General features: G+C 45.7%; 1 protein-coding gene across 1 annotated transcript in view; it reads left to right on the top strand.

Annotated features, from left to right (window-relative positions):
* The first annotated feature begins 4837 nt into the window (after window positions 1–4837).
* Window positions 4838–11539, top strand: part of LOC133354677 (zona pellucida sperm-binding protein 3-like) — a 31586-nt gene continuing 24884 nt past the window's right edge. The window contains exons 1-2 of the mRNA XM_061571723.1: window positions 4838–4904; window positions 8495–8706. Of these exons, the coding sequence (XP_061427707.1) occupies window positions 4838–4904; window positions 8495–8706 (279 nt within the window). The remainder of the gene's footprint in view (window positions 4905–8494; window positions 8707–11539) is intronic.

Raw genomic sequence — 11539 nt, 5'->3', positions numbered from 1 at the left:
TGTTGGCTTCGTTTCTCCATCTCGTTTGTCTTGTTTCTCGCATTGCTCTTCTGTCCCGGGTTTGTTTGCTCCGTGAACCTCAACGTAACCTTACCATACAAGTCGCATAATGTGCGTGCACATCCCGCTCCTTCAACCCACTGCTGGATGAGGGCCCCCCTCCCTCAATGTGCGGGTCGTGCGGGTTTCTTTGACCATACTTCACCGCGCTAGTTAGTGAGGGCTGGTGGTGGGAGGGATGTCCTAAATAACAATGGATATTGTTGCACTGCCCTCTACTGTCCAAATACTGGACACATCCGAGGAGTTGAGTTTTACTCCACAAACTGCTGGTGCTGGGACTGGCACGACAAACTGCAGGAATTTATCCCAAGACTCTCATTTCAGAAATCGCAATACACTCCGTACAAACGTGGTAAATTGTGAAAATTATGCTTCGAATGTTTCCTTCACAATTCCCGGCCGTCGACGTTTATGTCCAGATGGTTATACATACTGTCAGCTACTTGGTTTCCTTCTCGTTCACCGCCGCCTCTGCAATATATTTGGAGGGCAACGTCGCACATCCGACTCTCTGGGAACTGAGGTTTGTGAAGAGGTCGGCGATGAGAAGATGACAGTGACACTGTCGTGCACGAATGGGTTCCTGGACAAGAATGAACCCTCCACGGGGCGGATACTGACGCACCTCCGAGGAGCATGGTTGGCTACGTACGGTGCGAAAGAAATAAAAAATACACACAGAGTCGGGAATGCGGTGCAAAAAGTGTTCCCCTCAAAACTAAATTTGAAGAAGAAAAAAACTCAAAACCTTCGTTTGTCAATAACACAGTATGTTTAGCCTTAAACGGAAATAATAGGCGACGTTTAGGGTAACGGTCCTTCTTTATTGCACAAAAATACACATTATGTCGGCCAAACCTTTTCACAGTGACAGAGATTGTGTCCACACTATTGTGTCCACATCACAGTTGTGGATGTGAAAAGTCCCATGTCTCATTTCAAGACTATCTAATGGGTGCACGTACTGGTTGTGTAACAATTACAAACATGCTGGTCGTGTTGGGGGTTTTTTTTATTGTGGGTTGTGAAAGTTTCAGTTGATAATGTTTGCCACATCAACAAAAATGCGTGGTTATTTAGACTTAGTACAAATACCAAAGTATGTTAAAATATCAAGCTCGTGTTTCTTTCTTGGAAGCGACGTGCACATTGCTGTAGAGTGTTTGTTTGGCACTAATCGCGCGTGGTTAGGTGCGGTCAAACAATCTCCCGCAGCTGACACAGCCGTGGCTTAGCAAATAAATCTTGAAACGTTTCATGTCAAGCCTGCTGAAGCAGCGATGATCCGCGTCTGTCACTCATTGTTTATAATTAGTATCGAAGTATAGGAAATCATAATAACCCCTCATATCATGTTGTCGAGATGGCGACGTCGTTTAGAAGTCTTAGCCTCAGTCAACAATAACTGCACACACACAACATCGATCCCATTAAATCGAGTGTTGCTCGTAATTTGGATAAATTCCAGGTCTGAAATTTAAAGCATTGGTGTTTAGTGTTAAGCGATCGACAATGACAGCAGCAGACGTTATGGGCCAGTGTGAATCCTACTGAGTTAAAAACTAAAATTAAAAGCAACTTAAAGTATTTTTTTCTGGAGAAGTCCTGTGGGAGAAAAAAAACCTGTTCGGCAACCACGTTCTACAACGAATGGAGCTCCCTGCGAGATTGCCAAATAGCTTCGAAAGATCGTAACTTAAAGCCAACAGCGCATTTTTTCTCGGCTGGGGAAACAGCCCTAAAAGAGGGGGAACAATCTCCCGTTTTTACCAAGTTACAGGGTCTAACGGTGTTCATTGGAGAAAACACAAAGACTTGCAATCATGGCTAATGATGATGATTAAATATTTATCCAAGCCTTGAGTGCAAATTAATTCCTTAGATTATACATTTCGGGAAGTAAGATGCACTCAGGACGTGTCCCCTGGGTGAATAAAGTTGTGCAACTTTATTTTAATCTAAATCCAACTGAGCTGTATACCTATTTTTCAGAAGCGACCTGGGCACAAATTATAGCTAAACGAAGTGGAAATGTATAGCAGCTAAGTACTCTAAATGCATATTTCTAAATGTAGAAAGAAAACCGAAGGACCCGGAGAAAAATTCACGCGACCACGGGGAGAGAGACATGCAAACTCGAAATATATAGGCGTCAGGGTTATGGTTCGAACCCACGACCTCCTGTATACCAGGCGAGGGAGTTTACATCTCACCACTATGGCACGATTTTGGGGCCGAATCCCCCAATAAATAAATTATGAATGAAAGCTATACAAGTCTGGTCTCTCGCACACACAAACATAAGGTGCACCAACAACTTTGCTTCATTTTGTTGGCATCATATAAACCATATAATATGGTAACTCATAGCGCCCCCTAAAATCTTATAATCAAGTAAACATTAAAATAAACGTTGGTCCACAAAACGGAACTCGAGCAGAATGTGTTCCAGAGTTGACTCACTTAAAACAAATGCTGCTTCAAAATATTGAACTGTATTGGTCTGGAGAGCCAATGGACTTGGACTAAGAGATATTGTTTATTGAAAACAAAATCAACGTTTGCCGAAACAGTATTTGCTTTAAGTCAATCTGCCTCGTGTGTGGTCCCTCCCAGTACGTCATATTTTCCCCACAGCACCGTGACCTCAAAGAATTAATGCATTCGTGCTTTAAAATGTCACTGCTGTGTTAAAGCTGTTTTTCAGATTCAGCATAACTTGACCTTGCTTTGAATGATCGTATTGTGATAAAATGTTCCACAGTCTTATATTCAAGAACCAAGAACACGGACATCACATATTACGAACATGTTTCAAACCCGGAATAATACACCCTCAAATGGGGGGCCGTCTGGAGGCACGTGGTCTCACTACCCTGCCACAGTAGGGGCAACGAATGGGCGCAGCAGATGAACGGGGTAAGGGGAAGAAGAGCACTTTCCCCAACAGTGTGTTAATGCTATCAGGGGGGTCGTTGTATGACACCAGCGCACACTTTGCTATGAAAAATGACAATGACGATGGTAACGCACCTCCAATTAGCACGGTTGGCTACGTACGGTGCGAAAGAAGTTCAACATACGCACATCCGCGAAGAGGGGGATGAAGTAGAATAACGTAACCAAACATAAACCAAGAACTAAAGTAACTTAAAGCGCAATGTCTTGGTTTAACCTTTGTGTTTTCCCCGATGAGCAACGGGTTTCAGGTGCTTACCGCAGTGTCAGGAGTCCGTCTCCTATGTTTTACAGTGGTATAAATCCATTTTATTTTAACACAGCTTTTCTGAGCAAAGGCCAAACAGAAAGCCCGGGACGTCAAGTGGACAGTAATCCAGCAGCACGAATCACAAGTCGCGAAAGGGCAGAACAGGGCTGCTGAATTGAGCGAGGGAAGGTTATACAAGAGCTTGTGCGAAACAACAACAACAGCAACAACAACAACAGAGAGACAATGATGGGAAGAGGAATCCAAAAGAGGAGCATTGAAGAAGCAAGTGAGAAGTGTTGTGACCTGCAATGTGGTATGCACGCATGTTGAACTTCTTTCGCACCGTACGTAGCCAACCGTGCTAACCAGAGGTTCGGGGGAAGGATAACAAACTAAACACACAATTTAGTTCTAAAGAAATGAGTCTTCAATCTAGATTTAAAAGTGCGTAGCTCAAGTGGCTTCCTAATACAGTACCGGAAGGAAGAGCATTCCAGACGGCCGCAGAATGCGCGCGATGCGGTGACCGTGTTGGTGGTTGAACACGGGGCGTGCGAGACGACGCAGTCCCGTTTGATCAGTCCCCAACACGGCTGGAGGATTGTCGACGATGGTTTAACATTTCAGTACCATCAACGAGATTGTAAATACTACGTCACTCTACATGCATCAGCTTTTATATATCGCTGGCATTTTAATCTCAACTGAACAAACTAAGTAAAGGACATGGAACTGAAACATGCATATAAACACGCGTGTTCACATTTAAACCATCTTAATCTACACGTAAATCGCTTTTGTAAATCCACTGCTGGATGATCAGTGATGGGGGAGCAATGGATATTGCTGCGCTGCACTCTGCTGCCCACAATGTAACCGCGCTGCCACCGAGAGGACCTGTGAATACGAGTCGTGGTAGCCCATCCAAGCACCATCCAGACTCAAGCTTGATTAGTTTCCGAGATCTACAAAGATGGAGCGCATTCCGGGTGATATGATCATACTGTGATTCGATGTGCACGTATATAATTAACGATGGCGAAGTATAATCAACCCGGCCAGGTGATCTCAGAGGTACAGCAAGATTTTCAAGTTCAGATGCCACCTCCCCCCCCTTAGCCAGAGGAATATGGAATTTCCACCACTGACTGCTGTAAACAGGAAATTAGCATTTGGCATGGACAATCCAATATCAATTGAATAATCACATAACTCAGCAATAATCAACAATTCTCGAGGTATATCCATGCTAACAATGATCTTACATGCAGGCTTCGCTATTGAGCCATCTCTGGTAATTACTGTAACGTCTGCCACCATGTGTTTATGTAATCTCTGATAAGTGGATGTAATTCCGTGCTTAATTGGTTGCTATATTGGCGTGATCTAGTTGTCGGGGGCGTGCAGGTGAGGTTTTTCGAATACAAGTGCACGACACGAGCTCACCCAACCAGGTGGTGGCCTCACAGCTTGAACATTGCCAGTTCAGCTCCGGGTATATATCTGGCGGTGGGTGTCCTCGCCTCTCGCTTGGTCGATAGCGATTTCTTTGAAGTTGTAGACATGGACTCAACCCTCGCCTGTTGCTCGTTGCTGCTGGCCATTGTGCTGCTGTACGATCTACCTGCAGGTAAGGGTTGGTCTGTGGACTAACCTCCGAGGATCGTGACAAGAGCACACTTATGCGATATCTGGACCATACCAGCCGTTGTTTTTGCTTTGCATGCATCTAATATACAAATACGGAGTGCTCTTGCCAATAACACGTGGGAATGCAGAAACATTTGTTTGAAACCTGTCCAGAGTTAGATTTCTTATACTAATGCTGCTTTGTAATATTGGGCTGGAAAGCCAATAGGCTGATTAACTAAACATGTTTTTATATATACAGTACGTGTATCATACCCCCACAGGTCGGGTGCCAGCTGGCCAACTTGCTATGCAGCAAAGACGTGCTGTAGATAATATATCACATTCTGTGCTGTCCGTATATACAGGACTGCAGACAATAATCTGTAATTTATACATGTACTGTTTAATGGATGGGTTCATGGAACGTTGGTCGAATGGTTTACGCGTTGTGCTGTGAGCCCCACCGTACCCGAGTTTGATTCGCAGTCATGGCTAACATCATTGGCGAGTATTATCTGAACGCGGCCTGGACACACCTCTTCCCCCTTCACCTATTCTTAACCAACACTCACTCACCTGCGTACTTGAGTGCGTCAGCTTCCACGGTACGGTATGGGGAGGCCTTCATCCAGTCATCCAGCAGTGGATTGGCAAAGGCGCTGTCTGTACATTGTTAGTGTCCTTAGAATAACGTGGTTGGATGTACCGTGTCTCGCATCGAACAGGGTCTTCTTTGGGACCCCTAAAATGCAACTGACTTGAGGGGGATCGGGGGGGGGAAGTAAAACTCTTACTCGGGATGCTCACAACCTGAGCAATGCGGACAGGGCCGCTGCAGTGTTTGAGCGAGTATCATTCGCTGGCTTGTTATTACTCAAATTCAAATCAAAGAGTATTGGTCGCACACACAGTTAAGCTGTTACAGCGGGTGACGCTAAATTATTGTTTTCAGCTCCAAACCATTGCAATTGAATGGCTAACAAATAATTAATCAACATTTTGAAAAAATAAGTGCAAAAATATGGAAATACAGAAACCTTGGATGCGAGCATAATTCCTTCCGGAAACGTGTTTTTGTAATCCAAAGCATTCGTATGTCAGTTGTGATCACGTGACGCTCGGCAGAAAAAAGTGTATACGTACTACTCGTATTGCAAGACCTCGCTCGTTTATCAAATTAATATTTATTTAACATTTTTGCTCGTCTTGCAAAACACTCGCAGACCAAGTTACTCGCAATCCAAGGTTTTACTGTATCCGAACGAATCCCAATAACCCAAATAACACTAACAATGATCACAATCTGCGTATATACATGGGATGAATGAACATAAATATATACTATGAATATGTACAATAGATATCAGTGACCTTTGTCGAGTACGATATAAATGCACTGTGTATACTCTGTATATAAATTGGAAGTGTCCAGTGTTCAACGTCGTTATATGCAAAGGAGAGCCTTCGTTGACTGCGTTTTTTGTGCGAGTGCGAGAGACTGCGTGGTGTTTGTGTGAGCGCAAAGGCGCCGCGGCGACTTCCCCGTCACTTGGTGGCGAGTGGCGGGTGGCGGGTATTGGTGTAAAAATGTCTCTAAGGGGCAGGTCCGAGTACAGGGCAGATAGACAACTAGTGATGGCTGTTCAACAGTCTAATGGCCTGGTGGTAGAAGCTGTCTTGGAGTCTGATCCTAGATCCAATGCTCCGCTACCGTCTGCCAGACGGTAGCGGAGCGTACAATCCGTGGTTTGAGGTGGCGGAGGTCATTAATGATCTTCTCGGCCTTATAACGACACCGAGCGTTGGAATGGTCCTGGAGGGCAGGCGGCGTGCCCCCTGTGGTACGGTGGGCTAACCGCACCACCGTCTGCAGAGCCTTGCGACCGAGGGCCGTGCAGTTGCCGTACCAGGCGGTGGCGCAACCTGACAGAATGCTCTCAATGGTGCATCTGCAGAAGTTCGTCAGGGTCTTAGGGGCCATGCCGAATTTATCCAGCCGCCTGAGGTTGAAGAGGCACTTGCGCCTACACCGCACTGTCGATGTGCTGGGACCATGTCAGGGCCTTGGTGATATGCATGCCCAGGACATTTAAGCTTTTGACCCTTCCCACTGTAGCTCTGTCGATGTAGATGGGGGGGGGGGGGGGGGCGTGCTCTCCCCTCTGTCCCTTGTAGTCCACGACCAGCTCGTTGGTTTTGTTGACGTTGAGGGAGCAGTTATTTCCGCTAGGGCTCCAATCTCCTCCTTGTAGGCTGCCTCGTTGTTGGTGATCGAGCCTACTGTCGTGTCGTCAGAAAACTTGATAATTGAGTTGGAGTCGTGTGTGGCCACGCAGTTGTGGGTGAACAGGGAGTGCAAGAGGGGGCTGAGCACACGGGGGGGGGGGGGGCTGTTGATGAGGATCAGCGTTGTGGAGTCTACCTGTCAAAGTCCAGGACCCAGTTGCATAGGGAGGAGTTCAAACCCAGTGCCCTGAGCTTGGCGACTGCTTGGAGTGGTACTATGGTGTTGAAAGCGGAGCTATAATCGATAAACAGCATTCTCACCTAGGTAATCCTCTTGTCCAGATGGGATCGGGCAGTGTAGTGCAATGGCGATTGCGTTGTTCGTGGATCTGTTCGGGCGGGTATGCAAATTGTAGTGGGTCGAGGGTGTCTGGTAAGGTGGAGCTGGTATTTTTCCGTGACTAGTCTCTCAAATCACTTAATGATGATTTGAAGTGAGTGCTACGGGGCAATAGTCATTTGGTTCAGTTACCTTCACTCGCTTGGGTACAGAAACGATGATGGACCTATTGAAGCACATGGGGACAATAGGCTGGGATATGCAGAGTTTGAATATGTCCGTAAACACGCCAGCCAGCTGATCTACGCATGCTCTGAGAACGCGGCCCAGGGATGCCATTCGGGCCGGCAGCCTTGCGAGAGTTAACGCGCTTGATAGACTGACTGGTGTCGGCCAAAGAGATCGAGAGCCCACAATACTCTTGAGCAGCGAGGGCCCATGTCGGTGGGTTGGTGTTTTCTCGAAGCAAGCAAAAAAAGGTGTTCAGCTTGTCTGGGAGTGAAGTGTCTGTCCGTAAAGCAGCTGGTTTTCCCTTTGTAATCTGTGATTGTCTGGAGTCCTTGCCACATTCGTCTCGTGTCTGAGCCGTTGAATTGCGACTCCACTTTGTCCCCTGTACTATCTTTTTGCCTCTTGGTTGCCTTTTGGAGGTCGTAGCTGGCCAGTTTGTGTTCGTCCATGTTCCCGGTTGTCCTATGGTTAAAATTGCGGTGGTTTGTGCTTTCGGTTGTTTTAAAATGTATATGAAATCGCATTTTATATTTTTATAATGCAACTGCATCCATATACGGTACAAAATAAGACCTTTTTACAAGCTGTAAATGTGTTAATTATAATTAACCAATTATTTATCTTAATTGAAACATGGAGTATTTGTCAAATTAAATGGCGAAACTGGACGGGGCACGCGTGCTCTAAATGAGTATTTCTAAGACGTCAACAAATGTATGGCTGTCTTGTGCAAAGGCGACCCTCTCCACCTACCTAGCAACCCTCCCCTCCACCGTGTTGCCCGTGATCAGCATATGGCACGGCCGTGAGCGCCACTCGCCTGCGCTGTGGCCGGGGCTGGCTGGAGGTGACTGTGCAGCTGGAGTTGCTGGGCGTGGGGGCCCAGGCGCTGCGACGAGGAGGGTTGTACCTGGGCGAGCCGGCGTGTCACGCCACCGGCGAGGGGGAGGGCGGCTCCCTTGTCCTCCTCTACAACCTCGGCGCGTGTGGCACCCAAGCCTCGGTAACGTAATTTTCATCCACCCTGACCCCCTCTATCTGGAGTTTTCATGGTGGGACCATTTGCAGTTTGGCAGCTTTTCCCCCCTGATTGAGACCCGTTGGTTTGCCAAAAGACCATCTTTTATATATGAGTGTTCTTCGATGGAAAGCCTGCATGCCACTGGTGGACATTAGTTTGGCCCCGATGTGCGGCCCCCGATAATACATATCTCGGCCTCGCTGTGCGCTATGGTGCACCACTATCCGAGTAGTTAACCTCGTATTCAATAAACCTTCAAAGCCAGGGTGAACATCCGACTCCAACGTATTTAATGCATAGAACGAGGTAAAACTGAACAAACAGCACGAAATACAGCATCTGTTAATACTTGCAATATCGATACAATGAATGAACAAAGAGCATCGTAATATTGTCTGAGATGACATGAATCTCAACAATAGGTCCTGGATTGACCAGGCACTTACATTAGCACTGACGAGCCATACAACAAGAGAATAAGCTACTGTGTTAAATAAGGTCACTGTGTAATCACCGTACTGCAGCCTAAATGTACAGTGCTGCATATAACACTGAACTGTGGATGAGATACATCTTCATCCTTGCTCTCAGGATCGCATTAAAGTTACATGGGCAATAGTCTGGCTCGACTTATCCAACTACAAGTAACATTCGCAATGCAAGTGACAGGCTTCGTTGTTAACTAGGCCTTGTATTCATTACAATTTAACAGCATCATAAAGGCATTTACAGTATTATAACGGCAATCCTAACATAACAGCATTCCCAGTATTATAAGAACATAAACGAACTTGCAGACAATGCTTCTTAAAGTCTCAATGAATGGATGTACCCGTCTTCACTGAGACGCTTTGTGCCTCCATTCTGTACTTTGTAATGGCTGACACCCTGCCTCATGGCCTAGAGAATCTTAAATCGTAACTTCCTGGTCACGTGACCAAACACGCCACCATATCAGGAAGTTCCTGTGGAATCAACGCCCCTTATCTGCCATGAGGCAGAACAATACACATGTGAAAACACCCTCCATCATTAACGTGGTTGTCCCAAACCCAAATGGTTTAAAATGTGTGGCCCTCGCACTGTCTTATCAGCAAAAGTGTCTACAAACTGTTGCGCCTGTGGCAGTAGTTACATTGGGAAAACTAAGCGACCACGTCTCGGACCGTGTTTGTAAACATAAGGTAGATCTGAAACACGGTAGAATCAATACCTCGGCCGTGGCTGATCATTTTTTTAATGCAGTGGGCTCACACGAAATTGATTTCTCCTAAAACGAAGGTACTTTGCAAACCCACTGGCTATCAGAGTCGTTCATGAAGCCATCCATATATATATATATAGATGCAGACACAATTTCAACCGAGAGGATGGGTACAAACTCGGCAATCGCTGGAAGGACGTTATCAACCAGTTCAAGTCGTAACTTACTGTAATGTTTCCATTTTTAGACCTGGTAGCCCTTTGGTAGAAACCCAGCACCATCATTACCTACTACTACCATCACCTCTAGCAGCAACCTCCACCGTAAGCCGTGTGGGTGTGTGGAGCGGAGTGCAATGTTTGCCTGGTGGCCCTTTGATTGGTGGAGACCCACTGCTGGTGTCGTTTCCCCTACATTAACATTAGCTGCCCTGCCCATGCTGCTGACACACTTGAGCTACGCCCATCTTTAAACCTTTATAAACAGTTTTCCTTTAGAGGCTTAACCCCCTTTTCCTGATGACGACCGCTTGTGTTGTGATCGAAACGCCGTAGATTTTTTTTATTTTCTTTGAACCTATCTACGTGACTTTTACCAAAATACCCAAAGAATAAGAAGTGTTATAGCATGGCTATCATTGTGGATATAACATCTCCTAAGACGCCATTTCCAGGTTAACTGTTTACTCTGGTTCTTTCGGTAAAGTCACATAGAAATAAATTAAATAATAGAATACGACGTTTCGATTGAAACACAAGCAACCGTCATCAGGTTGAACTAAATTTGAGAGAGACAAAACACAGATAGAGACACAACATAGACACAGACCCAATGCCTCTGTTGAGGCCTTAAATAGAGAGAGAGAGGTGAGTCTGCTAGAACAGCTGCTGGAGCAGAGAAATTAGTATGTCAATGAAAGACCCAACACGACTGGTACATTTTAGAGTTGTGTGGAAATCCACCTCAAAGTGGCTGGAGGGAGAGAGCGAAAGGATCTATGAGAGCCTGGTAAATTTTAGAAAGAGAAATAGGCCGTTTGAAATAACAAACTTTCATTTTTTTGGAAATGCTATGCAACTGTAGGCTAACACATTCTAGATTTGAAGTTTTCGTGACTGCAAGGATTCATACTCTTTGTTTTTTTCGGTAAAGTCACGTAGGTAAAAAATTTAAATAAATGAACTCGATTAAATCACGTTTTAGGCGCAACACAAGCGTCCTTCAGGTGAGGACAACGTAGCGAAAGCACAACCGCTTAGGTATGTCTCCAGAGATGGCTGTGACTCGCACACAGTTAACGCGTAGCCTGGTGGTTGACGATCGCTGCTCCAGCAGACCCACCTCTCTCTGCCCCCCCTCCCCTCTTTCTATATAAGGCCTCGACACAGGCATTGGGTCGTTGTGTCTCTCTCTGCTTGTCTGTCTCCGTGTCTGTTTTGTCTCTCTAAAATTTTGTTCAACCTGATAACGGTTGCTTGTGTTGCAATCGAAACGTCGTATTATATTATTTAATGTATTTTCTTTGTACGTGACTTTAATCGAGCGTTTGATTTCTGAGAGCCGAGCGTGATGTAATTAATGAGTCGTCTTATCACATGGATCAATACAAAC

Source organism: Lethenteron reissneri, chromosome 48, assembly GCF_015708825.2.
Source record: "Lethenteron reissneri isolate LAM-NWPU_2019-01 chromosome 48, ASM1570882v1, whole genome shotgun sequence".
NCBI classification, from domain to species: Eukaryota; Metazoa; Chordata; class Hyperoartia; order Petromyzontiformes; family Petromyzontidae; genus Lethenteron; species Lethenteron reissneri.
This window is presented reverse-complemented; position numbering and strand designations above follow the sequence as displayed.